The 16530-nt window shown below is 56.7% G+C and overlaps 1 protein-coding gene across 1 annotated transcript in view; it reads right to left on the minus strand.

Moving 5' to 3' along the window:
- CPLANE1 (ciliogenesis and planar polarity effector complex subunit 1) overlaps positions 1–16530 on the minus strand; it is a 61447-nt gene that overhangs the window by 32445 nt on the left and 12472 nt on the right. Inside the window, exons 12-26 of the mRNA XM_084880554.1 lie at positions 15657–16420; positions 14260–14468; positions 14036–14116; positions 12980–13144; positions 12447–12605; positions 11394–11619; positions 10375–10514; positions 8952–9169; positions 8318–8482; positions 5584–5722; positions 4844–4980; positions 4559–4717; positions 4330–4438; positions 3094–3367; positions 908–1751 (exon numbers count right to left, since the gene is read on the minus strand). Of these exons, the coding sequence (XP_084736680.1) occupies positions 908–1751; positions 3094–3367; positions 4330–4438; positions 4559–4717; positions 4844–4980; positions 5584–5722; positions 8318–8482; positions 8952–9169; positions 10375–10514; positions 11394–11619; positions 12447–12605; positions 12980–13144; positions 14036–14116; positions 14260–14468; positions 15657–16420 (3789 nt within the window). The remainder of the gene's footprint in view (positions 1–907; positions 1752–3093; positions 3368–4329; positions 4439–4558; positions 4718–4843; positions 4981–5583; positions 5723–8317; positions 8483–8951; positions 9170–10374; positions 10515–11393; positions 11620–12446; positions 12606–12979; positions 13145–14035; positions 14117–14259; positions 14469–15656; positions 16421–16530) is intronic.

The raw sequence follows: 16530 nt of genomic DNA on the forward strand, positions 1-16530 counted from the left end.
TCACACCCTTCATCCTGGTACAAGCATGTCACACTCGCAGCCCGCAGGCCGCACGCCTCGTTTGTTCTGCCGGCGTTGGCCTGGGTCTGACGTGCTTGTCCTGGAGTAAACTATGCTCCATGCAGCAGCTTAGAACGGAGCCCGAGCAGAATCGGACCATGGAGGCGGCCAACCAAGACGGGGGAGGCGGCTCCTGAGCCCCCTCCTCCCACGGACACCACGTGCACCTCTGCACACGCAGTGCCACTGGCATCGCCGCTGAGTGGAACCCAGGAGAGGGGACAGAGGGGCGCGTCCCACCGCGTGGGCAAGGTCACCTCCAGCAACAGGTCACGTAACACCCTTTCCATGGCCCTCTTGTTTCCTTCTTTTTATCAACGGGCACAAAGCCCTCAAACCTCACAAAGCACTTGTACCCAATTACTCACTTCTGAGACTCAAAGGAACCACTTGAAGAAGGAAAAGAATTAGGTGGATGTCATCAGCTAGAGGCCCAGTGCATGAAATTCGTGCACAGCCTGGCCTGCGCCCTCTCACAGTCCGGAGCCCTCGGGGGCTGTTCCCCAATCCGAGACCCCTCAGTCCTTACCGCCCGCCTGCTCGCCGCTCCTTAGCGCTGCCGCGGAGGCCAGCCATGAGCCAGGCTTCTGGCCGAGCAGCAGTACCCTGGGGGAGCGCCTCACTGACCACCAGGGGGAGCTCCTGCATTGAGCGTCTGCCCCTGGTGGTCAGTGCGCATCATAGCAACCGGTCAATCTGCCGTTAGGTCAATTTGCATATTGGCTTTTATCATATTGGATGATTACATTACACTCGACCTTGTCCTTAGCTGAGTTTCTGAATAATCCTTCCATACCGGGGAGAATGGAAATAGACTTCATCTGCCTGTGGTAACCGGAGCTCTCACCTCCATCAGGGCACTCGCTGCTGTGGCGCTCTCTGCCTTGGACAGGGCAGCGCAGGGCTGTTCCGAGAGCCACAGTGATGTCAGAATGGCAGCCGCAGAGGTTGTGAGCCCGAGCGCGGGCCGGGCCTGGGGCGCCGGGAGGCTGGGGTCACAGGGCAGCCTGCGGGCGGCCCAGCGCAGCATCCACTCCAGCAGCGCCTGCAGCCCCGCGCTGCCCGCCGCCCCCGGCGCCGGAGGGAGCTCGGCCAGGGGGCCGGCGTCAGCGCCCCTGACGGCTCTGAACACACACCTGCCTCCGCGCCTGCCCTCGGGCGCCCACGCCCTCCGGCCGGCCACACTGGGGATGCCAGGCCCGGGGGCACCAGGGCCGTGCGCCCTGTAGAGGGCCCTGTGCTGCAGCCCGAACAGGCCGCCCCGGCCCCCGCTGTCCCCGAGGGCGCCCAGAAGGCTCTCCGGGGGGGGCCCTGGGGCCGGGGGCGCCGGGCCCTCCGGGTCCTCGGGCTCCGGGGCCAGCTGGAAGCAGGAGCCGGCCCGGAGCGCCCCCGGGGCGGTGTGCAGGCCGGCGAGCAGGGGGTCCAGCTCCCGCTCCCGCAGGCGCCCCGAGAAGCCGGGCAGCAGCGGGGGGCCGGGGTCCCCGCCCCGCAGCTCCCGCTCCAGCACGTAGCTCAGGAACAGCTCCAGGAACCGCACGTACTCCTCGTCCTCCCGCTCGAACTCCCAGGCGCCGACCACGGGCAGCGCCCGCCCCGGCCCCCTGCGCGGGGCGCCCCCTCCCCGGTGCCCCGCGTCCCTGTCCCCGCGGGGCTCAGCGGTCGGCGCTGCGTCCACGTGACCTGGAGCCTTCCTACAGCGAAAGGAAATTAGAAAAGACAAAATTAAAGATCATTTCATCAGTAAAACTTACGTTAGAACTGACTATAAAAATTCTGTCTGCTGATTAAGTCCTATTTTTTTTTAATGCTTCGAGTATCTCTCTTTCAAATGAGGGGGGTGGACTAAAGGATCTCTAAGTGTTCACTGGAGCTGAACATCCTGAATCTGAAAAACACTAGCCTGACCGGGCAGCTGTCAGTCAGAGCTTCCGTCCACCAAAAGGCTGCAGGTTCCACTCCAGGTGAAGGCACGTGCCCAGGTTGTGGGTTTGATCTCAGTCAAGGGGTGTACAGAGACAACCAATCGATGTTTCTCTGTCCCTTTCTCTCCCCCTCACCCCCTCTCTAAAAAAATTAATAAACATTTGGGTGACGATAAAAATAAATACAATTTTAGAAATAAAAAGTGCCACACATTAATATAAAAGGAAAAGTCTGTGCTAAGATGCAGTCATAGAAGTTTTCCTCAGAAAACACGGATGTGTTTCCGGAGGAAAAGTGAATCCTCTAGCACAGCGGTCACCCGCCTTTCGAGATTACCTCACTTTGGCAAGGGTTTGCTCAGTGACACACTCCTTCAGGTGTGAGGAGGATAGATTACATTTCAGATACCAGAATTATAAGAGGAAAAAATCTGCCCGGCCGGTGTGGCTCAGTGGTTGAGCGTAGACCTATGAACCAGGAGGTCATGGCTCAATTCCTGGTTGTGGCACATGTCTGGGTTGTGGGCTCCATCCCCAGTGGGGCATGTAGGAGGCAGCCCATCAATCTCAGTCTCTCACTCTCTCTCTCTCTCTCTCTCTCTCTCTCTCTCTCTCCCTCCCTCCCTCCTCCTCCCTCCCTCTCTAAAATCAATAAAAATGTATTTAAAGGGAAATGTCTGCTTCAATAGGAGTACAGAAGTTTAAGTGATAAGCAAGAATCTCTCAACAATTTAGGGGCAAGTTTCAAAAATGAAATGTGCCATTTCCTTCCCTGGAAACTGAAAAGTAAAAGTTAGCTAACCCCAAAGCCCTGAACTGTGTAAGTCTAGAGATTACCAAAACAACTAAAACTCTTCTTTGAACTCAGAATTCAGCCTACTCCTCTGGTTTTACACTTCCGGTGACAGTTACGTCCTGTCTCAGTACCGGTTCTAACGGCTCGGCAAACGCAGTCTCACTGGCACTCCCCCGTCCTGTGAGGGCAGTGCCCATGCCCAGGAGCCCGCCAGGCAGCGAGGTCGCTGGCACTGAAGCCGGCTCTCCGGTTGCAGGAAACATGGAGTCGTTTCTTTCAAAGGGAGGGACCGCTGCTCTGAGGGCTCGGCCGTACCTGCGATGGAGACGCGTCCAGCTCAGAGCCTCCGAGAGCGTGTCGGCCGCGCTGTGGCCCGGGGACGTGCCCAGGTCTGTGAGTGTGCTCCCGCTCGGGCTCGTCCCCAGGGAGCACTCCTCGAACCCGGGACCTTCGGCGGGCTTGTCCTCCGCGGGCTCCCAGACGTGGGTCTCGAAGGGCCCGATGTTCCTCTGCACACGTCGGAGGGCCTTGGCCCTCGCTCTGTGCATGGAGCGCATGGCCACAGACAGGGGCTCCTTGCTGAGGGGGCCTGGGGGAGAGAGGGCCAGGGCCGCTCAGGGAGGCCGATTCGGGTCCCTCCCGAGGACACAGAGCCGCCGGCAAGGACGGCCATGCCCCTCCCCGACGGCCTGCATGGGATTCGTGAGGAAGCCCAGTGAGCACTCCCTGCGGGAGCCGCAGAAGGCCACTGAGAGAGAGGACCTGCCCGGCCGGCGTGCTCAGAGCGTGAGCACCAACCCAGGAACCAGGGGGTTTGATTCCGGGTGAGGGCACAGGCCCGGTGGCCGACTCGATCCCCAGTGTGGGGCATGCAGGAGGCAGCCGATCAATGACTCTCTTTCATCACTGATGTTTCTATCAGTCTCTCTCTCTCCCTTCCTCTCTCTGAAATCAATAAAAATATATCATAAAAAAAGAGAAATCATAAATGCAATGTAAGGATAGGAATACAGCAATGTGCAATCGTAAGACATAACCAGACCTAAATACGAGATTAGCTCTAAAAATGTGGGTGATTTGAATTCTTTTAACATTTCCACATCAGGGTCAAGGCACTGAACTCTACACTTAAAATGGCAAATGTCAGCACTATGTATGTTTACCACAATAAAAAGATAATTTCCACAAGACCATCTTGAATGTATAGGATAAAACTAGAGGAAGCATAAATAACCATAAAGGGAAAGAATACTAGTTTTCAATAAAATATCCACTTTACGAAAAGCACTATATGTTCATTTTATAGAATTTACCTTATTTAATCCTCTTTCCAGACACATTCTTAGACCCGAATCAAGATAGCAAACACGGAAATGCGGTTTGGAGACGGAGCGCCTCGCCCGGCCCCAGGCTGGTCACTCAGAGACAGCCGCTCGGACCCGGTGCCGGCGGGAAGGCCGTCCCGGGGGGAGAGGACACGGGAGGACGGTGCTTTGCAGATAAACCAGAGCCCCCAGCCTTCCCAGCGACACAGAGAAGCAACGGCGATACCTTTCAGGACGCAGGCGCTGAGCCTCTGCCGGAGAGCGTGGTATTTTTCTCGTAAAGGAACCCTTACGTCCTCAGGATTGGGAAATGCTCTCACGAAAATGTCTGCGACCTTGGGAAAAGTGAAAAAGCGAGTTTTAGGGGCAACATCATTCTTAATTACAAGGAAAATCCCTTACAGTTTCCGACCCTGGTTTGGTTCACTGGTTCAGGTTCACCGGCCTCACATTACCTGTCTGATCGGCGGCAGGTCTCCAATGAGGCTCAAAATCAGGTCCTGAATCAGCTCCTCGCCGAGGGAAAACCGGGCGAAGGGCAGCATCCTGCACGCCCACTCCGCCGCCCCCAGGCAGTGCTCCACCGCGCACGGGTCCAACTCCACCGAGAGGTCCTGAACGGACATCGGAAAAACGGGTTTCCTTCCACTCCAGACGGCAGGCAGGATAAATCCAAAAGAAAGCTTTGCTCCACACAGTAAAGCCTATCAAGCACCAGGTTTGCAGCAACGCCCGTTCACCTCTCTTCCTCTCCGGCGGGTAAGTACCTGCTTCCCCTGCGCGCGCTCCCGGGCCTTCTGGAACCGCCGGCAGCGGAGGGACAGCTGGTCCCGGACGTGCAGCATCCAGCACAGCGCACACAGCTCCCGGAAGCTCCCTGGTCAGGGGCACAAGAGGCCGTGTGAGGCGACACCGAGGGAGCAACGTCAGCTCTGGCTGCCTGTATTTCCCCCCCAGAATAAATGCTTTTCCTTGATTATAAAGGAAACATGTACTCATTATCAACACCTTACATAAAAGTCATGGAGAACCTTCCAGAGTTTTTATGTATATTATTATTCTAGAATAGTTCATGCGTGTCCGTTGCATGAAAGTATTAAAATCACCATTAAAGAATAAATAACTTACTCTACCTTTTACTGGTAGTTACTTGCTTTAAGCTCAATAGTATATGGTAGATACTATTTAAGCCAATGCATTCATCTGTACTTAATGCTAAATAGTTTATTTGGAAAATCACTGATAGGCATTAAAATTTAAAAATTTTCAATACTAAAACATAATTTCCAATATTATGAATATTCTTTATTAAAACCAATACATGAAGACATATAAAACCCTACTATGCAGTTTTCTCTTCTCTTAACGTATCTTGGATTGCTCTCATGGTGGTAACACACTGTTGTACAGAAACGGCCCCAATCAGGTACAAAGCAGATCCTTCATTAACACTGTAAGCAGACACTCCTCCGGGACAAACCTATTGCTGTGATGGACGCCTCGTCCAGCTGGCCGTCACCCGTGGCTCCCGGCCGGAAGAAGGCCAGGCCGCCCCGGCAGTGCTGCAGCAGTGATGGAGGGAAGGGGCTCAGGGCGGGGAGGGACCCTTTCGCTCGAATCTGAAAGTGAAGGACGACATGGTCACTGCCAGGGCCTGGATCAGTGTCTGAGGACACTGTAAAGCAGGGGTCTTCAAACTGCGGCCCGCGGGCCACATGCGGCCCGCAGAGGAGTCTGATCCGGCCCGCCAGGTTTTTTGGGCAGTGAGCGCAGCCGAGGTGTTACAGTAGGAATTAGTAGTTCATATAGTCCGGCCCTCCAGCTCTCTGAGGGACCGTGATCTGGCCCCCACTTTAAAAAGTTTGAGGACCCCTGCTAAAGCTTCGGCAGCCGGTGGAGACAGACCATGGAGCATGGAAAACTCGCCTGGGTCCCACACTACCCCTGAAGCCAGCCGCGCTCTCAAACTCTGCTCACACGTTTACTGCAAAAGGCTCAATCCCAAAAGAGAGCAAAAGGTTTAATCAAGTTATCCTCTGTCACTCAGCTATGTCCGTACGAAAGAAACTTACGGCTTTTTGTCCTTTCTCTCGACCTGTGCACCAGGAGGTCACGGTTCGATCCCATTGGGGCGCCCGCACAGGCTGCGTGCTCAGTCCCGTTACCACGCAGTTCCCGTTATCAGCGCTCGCAGCGTTACAGTGCGTTTGTGATCAATGAACCAATGTTTTGATACATTAACTAAAGACCATACTTTATTCAGAATTCCATACTTTTTAGTAAACATACAAAATAATCCACACTTTTGGGATGACAAAATACAGGATGAGGACAAACCTGTCTCTCTAAAGAGTGACTAATTTTCAAGAACAACTTGATAAGCCACGTCTCGGAGCCTAAGGGGTCCGTCTCCATAAAGCAGGAGGTGTGATGCTTGTTGTTAATGGAATCCAGAGCCAATGAGAAGCCCTGGGGCTCATAACACTGATTTCCACATCCACAGAGAGGCTGCGGCCTGCGGGGACCTGCAGCTGGGCCAGGGCATCCGGGCAGACGGCTCCCAGCTCAGGTCAGCAGGAACGCAGCTGGCTGGTGGGACCACGGAGAGGAGACAGAACCAGGAGCACCCTGGCCCTCTGACCCCACCCCCAGAACATCTGCTATATGCTCTCAGGCAGACACTGGAGAAAACCATGAACTGAGTTTAAATCCCCAGTGACTGGAGGCCCCCCGGGCAGAGGATGTAACTGAAATTAACCGACTATATTATACTTTGTTTATTTAATATATTTTTTACTTGATTTCAGAGAGGAAGAGAGAGGGAGAAAGAGAGCAAACATCAGTGATGAGAGAGAATCACTGATCAGCTGCCTCCTGGATGCCCCGGACTAGGGATTGAGCCCGCAACCCGGGCACATGCCCTGACCGGGTATCGATCCAAAACATCCCGGTTCATAGGTTGATGCTCAACCACTGAACCACACTGGCCGGGCCACATTAGACTTTCCATTGCCAGGCAGGATGGGACTCACAGAGCCCCAGGGCAGAGTCCGCATCGTTCAGCAAGGTTCACTGTGGGAAGTCTGACTAGGGATTGACAGGCAGGACGCCATGGGAACACAGCCCATCACCAATCCTAAGGAAGGCTGCCTGTTTACGCGACTCACAGCACGGTCCGGAGACCCGCCCACCTCCTGCATGGCCTTCCAGGCTCCCGGCCCACCTTCCCCATGGCCCTCCTGGCCCCAGGCCTACCTTCCCCATGGCCCTCCTGCCCCCCGCCCCCGACTTCCCCATGGCCCTCCGGGTCCCCCCCCCCCCGCCTTCCCCATGGCCCTCCTGCTCCCCCCCCTGACTTCCCCATGGCCCTCTGGGCCCCCCCCCCGCCTTCCCCATGGCCCTCCTGCCCCCCCCCCCGCCTTCCCCATGGCCCTCCTGCCCCCCCCCACCTTCCCCATGGCCCTCCTGGCCCCCCCCGCCTTCCCCATGGCCCTCCTGCTCCCCCCCCCTGACTTCCCCATGGCCCTCCTGCCCCCCGCCCCCGACTTCCCCATGGCCCTCCTGCCCCCCCCACCTTCCCCATGGCCCTCCTGCCCCCCCCCCCGCCTTCCCCATGGCCCTCCTGCCCCCCCCACCTTCCCCATGGCCCTCCTGGCCCCCCCCCCCGCCTTCCCCATGGCCCTCCGGGCCCCCACCCCCCCGCCTTCCCCATGGCCCTCCTGCCCCCCCCCACCTTCCCCATGGCCCTCCTGGCCCCCCCCCCGCCTTCCCCATGGCCCTCCTGCTCCCCCCCCCTGACTTCCCCATGGCCCTCCGGGCCCCCCCCCCCCACCTTCCCCATGGCCCTCCTGCCCCCCCCCCCGCCTTCCCCATGGCCCTCCTGCTCCCCCCCCCTGACTTCCCCATGGCCCTCCGGGCCCCCCCCCCCCGCCTTCCCCATGGCCCTCCTGCCCCCCCCCCCCGCCTTCCCCATGGCCCTCCTGCCCCCCCCCCGACTTCCCCATGGCCCTCCGGGCCCCCCCCCCCCGCCTTCCCCATGGTCCTCCTGCCCCCCCCGCCTTCCCCATGGCCCTCCTGCTCCCCCCCTGACTTCCCCATGGCCCTCCGGGCCCCCCCCCCGACTTCCCCATGGCCCTCCTGCCCCCCCCGCCTTCCCCATGGCCCTCCTGCCCCCCCCCCCCGCCTTCCTCATGGCCCTCCGGGCCCCGGCCTACCTTCCCCATGACCTTCCGGGCCCACCGCAGCTGCAGGATGTACCACTGCGCGGCCGGGAAGGAGCAGCGCGCGGCGCGGAGCAGCAGCAGCAGGCGCTGCAGGGTCCCGGACACCTTCTGGCGGTTCTCCTTCTCCGCTCTCACCAGGGGGTCGTCAGTGTCCTCCTGGGGAACACAATCACACTCCAGCCAGTGAGGCGGAAACGTCCAAGCTGACGTGCAAGTAGAGACAGCGCCTCGGAAGCTGGAGATGTTATAAGAGGATGTCGAGTCCTGGCCTGAGATTTCGCTGGAGCGATGGCTGGACACAGTCCCTCCCCTGGAACAATGGGAGGGTAACTGCACCCGAACCCCAGGTCTTCCCCACGACAGGTGAAGCCACCTCTCCGACCCCCTCCCCCCCACGGCGGCCGGTGCGGAGCTCGCTCCGGAGAAGGCGAGGCCTCCGGCCGGCCTCCGCCCACGTCCGCAAGTCCTTCTCAGATCGCAGCACCTCCTGGGAAGCCCTCCCACCGCGCTGCTCAGGCCCGCTGTATCTACCGTTCATTCCGTGCGATTCCCTGTGCTTCCCACTGGACGAGAACCGCCGAGAGCCACGGCCCTGGCCCTGCCTGTGAGCTGGAGGTGCGCGTACCTGGCTGAGGAGGGCCGGCTGGGGGCAGTAGAGCGGCGGGGCGGGCAGGTACAGGCCGCCGGGCACCAGGCCCCAGAGCCGCCGGCTGCAGTCCTGGGCGGAGCGGACCAGGAGCGGCCAGGCCTCGGAGAGGACGTCTGCCTGGGCCATGGCCGCGGCCGTCAGCACCTCCCGCACCGCGCCCAGCAGCAGCTGCGTGTCCTCCTCCTCGATGGGGTCTGCGCGCCGGAGGGAGGGAGAGTCAGACGCCATCCCACCGCCCACTCCGCCTCCCAGGGTGACACCTCACCCTGGGAAGAGCTGGTCTTCCACAACAACCCTCTCAGCTGGCGTACAAGCTTCCAGACAGAAATCCACGGCCATTCTGTTCCTTAAGGTTATAGGCAATCATGGCACAAGCACTTTCCCCAAAATTAGACATTGTAGTCGTAACAAATAAAAATATTTTGGAAGTATAGTCCTGATTAAAAAAAAGGAAAAAGTATCAAGGAAGATAGCCAAATAAAATAAAACATTGTGTGAAGGCAACGGGAGAGTAATAGTGATTTTTAGATTTTTTTCTTATTATCCTTCATGGCACTACTAACCGGTTTGGCTCAGTGGATAGAGCGTCGGCTTGTGGACTGAAAGGTCCCGGGTTTGATTCCGGTCAAGGGCATGTACCTTGGTTGCGGGCACATCCCCAGTAGGGGGTGTGCAAGAGGCAGCTGATCGATGACTCTCTCTCATCGATGTTTCTAACTCTCTATCTCTCTCCCTTCTTCTCTGCACAAAATCAATAAAAATATATTTTTTTAAAAATGACTTCAACTACGGTCAGCATGCTGGAAGGCCTAGCACACAGTATGAGAGCACTCCGGTGCCAGGCTGGTGTGACCCAGTGGCTGAGTGTCATCCCAGGCACCAAGAGTTCCAGGTTCAATTCCCGGTCAGGGCACTGGCTACGATCCTGTCCTCTCTCAAAAATCAATAAAAACATATTTCTAAAAAATTAAAAAAAAAAAAAAAAAAAGCAATGCTTGCCTGGCTGGTGTGGCTCAGTGATTGAGCCTCAACCTATGAACCAGGTCAGGGTTCAATTCCGGTCAGGGCACATGAACAAGTTGTGGGCTTGATTTCCCATGTGGGGTGTGCAGGAAGCAGCAGATCAATGATTCTCTCATCATTGGTGTTTCTATCTCTCCCTCTTCTTCCTTTCTGAAATCAATATATATACTCCGTGCAGGGGCGGAATATATATATATATATATATATATATATATATATATATATATATAATTTTTTTTTAAATATGTAGTACACTTTGATTTTCAATAAGCTTACTTCAAAGTGTTAGCATACTTGTACGTATTACCAGCTTTTTAGAATACCACAAGGCTCATTAACTACCCAGCTCTCCTGCCAGGCCCGTGTGGTGACGCACCTGTAAACTGCTTGTATTTTGAGCCCATTTCTCTCTTTGCTTCCGAAGAGGCCGGCTGACCTAAAAGACACCGGAGTTTCTCCTGGAAAATCCGTGCGGGAGTCATGTTGGACGGCAGATCCTGGCCCTTTTTCTTAAACCTGAAATCACATCAAATCAGAAGAAATGACTTCAAATTCCCAATAAAGCAAATATTCACACACCGAGAACTACACGTGAAGTTTACAGTGAAATTCACTTTCACTGTTCATCCTGCATCTAAGAAGGAATGTTATAAGAAACTCTGCCTAAGGAGGGGACCCGGGCTCTTCACAGCGAGGGCGCTAAAACACCCACCTGACGCCCCCCCACATCCCCACCTCACCACACACACACACACACACACACACACACACACACACACACACGGCTCTGCCCAACCGGACCAGACTGGCCTGGCCAAAGGCCTCCGCTTGTATCTGGAAAGTTCTCTCTCCCTGGAGCCAGGCACCATTTGCTTTACATCCACGAATACACCTGGCACAGAGTGCGCACAGAGGTTACTCAGTAAGGAAATACATGTTTAGTCACTGCCTTGAAAAATACAGAAGACACAGCAACCCCATATCATACAGAAAAGTTAACATACAGAGACCGGTTTGACTAGCTTAAACTCAAATCCGGGACAATCTCTCCCAACATCTATGAGCTCTTTGAGGGCATTACTAACAAATTAATGCTGCAAAGAAGCATTTTAATACAGATGAGCAGGCCCCTGAGCTGCCCACTAGCACAGCACCAGCTAGCTGCGCGAGCAACTTGGATTTCACTTGGGTGGGAAGTTCAGTCCCCGCTCTCACTGGCCAGGGCGCCCTGCCCGGCGGCTGGACAGACGCCCTCCCCAGCAGCCCTGGGCCGAGGCGGAGGGACCGGGCGATGATGGGTCAGAGCGGGGAGAGGCCTGCAGCGACACACACACACACACACACACACACGCACACACGCACGCACACACACACCCCGGTCTGGGGCCCGCGCACCTGGGGGAGCCGCGGCCCCGGCCGCCCAGCTGGCAGGCCACGCCGATGGCCACGGCCGTCTTCCAGTCGCCGAGCTCCCGCGCCAGCCGCACGGCCTCGGGGGCCAGGCCGCCCAGCAGCAGCAGCTCCAGCGCGTAGTCCGCCGTCCACACGCCGCCCAGGCCCTGCGCCCGGACCGCCCCGGCCACCGCCGCGCGCTGCAGGGGGAGGCGCCGCGGGCCCGGCCCTGCGGGGAGAGGACAGTCACCACCGCACGGCCCTTCCCAACCCCCTCGGAGATCACACAACACGGTAACACACACTCCACCCCCACAGCACTTCCCACACCCCCGGAGATCACACAACACGGTAACACACACTCCACCCACACGGCCCTTCCCACCCCTCCCCGGAGATCACACAACACGGTAACACACCCCCCCCCCCCCCCGGAGATCACACAGCACGGTAACACACACTCCACCCACACGGCCCTTCCCCCCCCCCCCCGGAGATCACACAGCACGGTAACACACACTCCACCCACACGGCCCTTCCCCCCCCCCCCCGGAGATCACACAGCACGGTAACACACACTCCACCCACACGGCACTTCCCACACCCCCCCGGAGATCACACAACACGGTAACACACACCCCCCCCCCCGGAGATCACACAGCACGGTAACACACACTCCACCCCCACGGCACTTCCCACCCCCCGGAGATCACACAACACGGTAACACACACTCCACCCCCCGGAGATCACACAGCACGGTAACACACACCCCCCCCCCCGGAGATCACACAGCACGGTAACACACACTCCACCCCCACGGCACTTCCCACACCCCCCCGGAGATCACACAACACGGTAACACACACTCCACCCCCACGGCACTTCCCCCCCCCCCCCCGGAGATCACACAGCACGGTGTGGGCCGGGCCCTGAGCGGCCGGGGGCCAGGCCCTGAGCGGCGGGGGCCAGGCCCTGAGCTGACGGGTCGCTCGGCGGAGTGGCTCCCCGCGGAGTGCTGTGTGAGCGTCAGAGCAGCGAAGGGGGGACACGCTCACCTGCTTCCCGGTGCGGGGGCGGCAGGACGTCCACGTGGTGCGGGGGCAGGACGCAGAGCCGCCGGTTGGTGAAATAGGCGGCCATGAACCGGGCCATGGACTGGACGACCCTCCGCGCGGCCTCGGGGTGCACAGGCCCGGGCAGTCCCAGCGCGGGAGCTGAGGGACACAGCGAGCGAGCAGAGGAGACTCTGGTCAGACCGTCACGAAGTGTAACATCTAAGCCCCAGCATTACCCGGAGGGAACTCGTAACTAGGTGAGCACCCAGGGCCGGTACAAGTAAATTTACAATAGGTATCTAGGCTTCCTACGTGTGAGCCCGTACGCTTAGGAACTTGTTCTGACTTTAAGTTACTAGTTTTATCTAACAACATGGAGGACCCAAGCAAAGCAATCCAGCCACAATGCACTTGCCAGGCCAGCAGTAGCCCTAACCAGCAGGACCACCACCGTTTATGCATAAGCAATCTCACATCTGAACCTGTAAGCACACGCTGAGACGGAGAACGACCCCGATTTCTGAGAGACGCACCCGAGCTCTCCCCACTGTCCCTCACAGGCAGGCGGGCCCATCGCAGCAGTTCTCGCACCAGCTGGTCGCACAGCCCCTGGGCATCGTTTAAGTTGTAGCTGTACAGGTGGCAGTACAGGAGGGACAGGTAGTAGCGCATCTGAAGAAAGCAGGTCCTTCTTCCTCCTAAACCAGAGAGAATTAAGCTCACGTTAGAAACCTTAGCAAGGCCGGGTTCTTGGCCTGGGTGCTGGGCAGGCGGACACCCTGGGGTGGTCCGTTTATGAAATCCATGAAGCTGTATTCTCTCGTTATGTGAACCTTTCTGTATTTGTTTTACCCTATATAATAAAAGGCTAATAAGCAAATCAACCAAACAGCAGAACGACCGGTCGCTATGCCACGCACTGACCACCAGGGGGCAGCTGTTCAACGCAGGGAGCGCCGCTCAGCCAGAAGCCGGGCCCAGGGCTGGTGAGCACAGCAGCGGTGGCGGGGGAGGACATCTCCTGAGGGCTCCCAGACTGCAAGAGGGCGCAGGCCGGGCTGAGGGGACCCTCCTCCCCCACCGAGCGCACAAAGTTCATGCACTGGGCCTTTAGTATTTCAATAAAAGATTCTTTAAATTCTGTAAGAAAGCAGGTGAGCAATGCATTGTTCTTTTTCACTTTAAGTTCTGGAGAGTTTTCTTTTCTTTAAGGCTAACCTCTGTCTCCAGCACACGTGGTCTGAAACGAAGGAAGAGTCTGAGCCTTCTCCCCCCGCCGCCATGACCAAGAAACCAGACACACTCTGGAGTACGCTAACATTCGTTCCTACCAATGTTATGGGGAATATTATTTTATTTTTTTAAAATATATTTTTATTGATTTCTGAGAGGGAAAGAGAAACATCAATGATGAGAGGGAATCATTGACTGGCTGCTCCTGCACACCCCCTGCTAGGAATGGAGTCAGCAATCCAGGCATGTGCCTTTGATTGGAATTGAACCTGGGACCCTTCAGTCCACAGGCCGATGCTCTCTCCACTGAGCCAGCCCAGCCAGGGCACAGATATTATTTTTAATAATCCCCTTACCGTTCTCCTGGGTTTCCTGCAGAGCTTTCCTCCACAGTCCAACAGCCTTTTCATAGGATCCCAACAGGAAGCACTCCTCACCTGCAAGTTTTTAATTATATTACTTTATAAATATAGCTCAGCCAGAAATCTGAAAAACAAGTCACTGTGCCCAGTGAGCACAACCAAAGCCCCGCTGGCCGTTTTGCTTATTTACGGGTGAGGAACGAGTGTGGGACACTGACCGCTGATGGGCTTGAGCGGTAAGGTCGGGCCCAGGCAGGCTCCGGCCGCCTGCAGGCGCGCCTGGATGTGACACAGCAGGGACCGGACGGCAGCGGCCTCCTGGGCCGCCTCTGCAGGGCGCGGCCTGTCGCCGTCGGGAACGCTTCGACTCAGCTGGGCCTGATACCACAGCGTCTTCTCATACAGCACGCGCCACAGACACACCAGCCTGCACACAGATTAGGCATCGTCAACCCAAGTTCCAGACGAGGGGTGGTCAGAGTCAGTATGGCCTGCGTTCTTCACTGACCTAACAACACACACACACACACACACACACACTGACATAACCACACACACACTCACTGACATAACCACACTCACACACTCACACACACACACTCACTGACATAACCACACACACACACATAGTCACTGATATAACCACACACACACACACACACACACACACTCACTGACATAACCACACACACACACTCACACACACACACTGACATAACCACACACACACACACACACACTCACTGACATAACCACACACACACACACACTCTCACACACACACACACACACACACTCACTGACATAACCACACACACACACACACTCACTGACATAACACACACACACACACACACTCACTGACATAACCACACACACACACACTCTCACACACACACACACACACACACACTCTCACTGACATAACTATACACACACACACACTCACTGACATAACACACACACACTCACTGACATAACCACACACACACACACTCACTGACATAACCACACACACACTCACACACACACACTCACTGAAATAACAACACACACACACACACTCACTGACATAACCACACACACACACACTCACTGACATAACCACACACACACACACACTCACTGACATAACAACACACACACACACACACACACACACACACACACACAAACGGATCGGATTTAACTACAGCACAAAATCCACTGACCCAAACCATGCAGAATATATTTTTAAAATCTTCACAAACGCTTTATGTTCCTGTGGTCCTGTTCCCCTCGTGCTTCCCTAAACCACAATCTCTCAACAGTCCCTGGCTGTCCAAAACTAATGAAAAGGAAATGTGTGTGTGGAATAGCATTTGGCATAAATGCTAAAATACTCTCAGATAAAATCAAACCCATAAGGCTGAGTGCTGATGGATACAAGGTTTCTTTTATGCGTGATGAAAATATTCTGGAATTAGTGCTATGACCTTGTGATTATCCTAAAAAAAAATCACTTAACTGTAAGCTTTAAAATGGTGAGATGTACAGCATGGGAAGGACAGCTCCGTTTTTTTAAAAGGAAGAAAGCTAACCTACTGGTGGTGCCCTGCCATTGCAGCCGTCATACCTGCGTCCCGCCTGCTGACCGAGGTTTGCTCCTGGAGGACGGGTCCTGAGAGACGCGCTCCCAGGCCAGCCGTCCCGGGAGGCGCCGTCTTGAAAGGTTTGGAAAAGGGGAACCACCAGGGAGTCCTGACGGGCCGCTCCACTCCCACCAGCCGTGGCCGAGACCTCGGGCTGCAGGTGGTCTGCGCCGTCTAAGCGATCGGCCACCATGCCGAGCAGCTGGAAGCAGGCGGCCAGCCGCCGGGAGCAGCCGCGGCCCCGCGGCCGGGCCAGCAGGAGCTGCAGCGCGCGGGCCGTGAGCGCCAGCAGCGGCCGCACGGCCGGCCGGCCCCGCGCGTCCCAGGGCGGGGCGCACAGGCACTGCCCCAGGAGCTGGAGGACACAGCGCACCCACGCGGGGTGCCCGGGGCTCCTGCTTAAGGGAAGATCCAGTGCTGGGAGAGGACACTTGATAAACTGAAGGATGTGGAGAAAGTAGGTGAAACAAGCGACCGTGTAGTTCAGCATGATGCTCTTCTCCGGCACGTGCTTGGAAACGCCCACGGTCCAGGCGGCGAGGAGGTTTCTGTGGACCGAGCGCAGGTCCGCGACCAGGCCGTCCGCCTCCGCCGCGGGGTGCCCCGCACGCATCGTGTCGAACATAGACGCAAACTGCAGGCTCCCCTCCTCGGCGCCCCCGAGCGATGGATCCTTGCTTTTGTCCCAAAGAGAGAGCAGGTTGTTTGGAAAGGATGTGCTTTCGTTCGGGTCTTCTGCTTCAAAATCCTAAAACACGAGTGGAAAAATGATGCTTAATGCCACTCAGTTCTCTGTAAGCAGAATCCCTTGGTGTTCTCATAGTTCTCTTCCCTTTCGCAAGGGCAAGACCGAGTACT

This window comes from Pipistrellus hanaki (assembly GCF_964339955.1).
Source record: "Pipistrellus hanaki genome assembly, chromosome: 4".
NCBI lineage: Eukaryota > Metazoa > Chordata > Mammalia > Chiroptera > Vespertilionidae > Pipistrellus > Pipistrellus hanaki.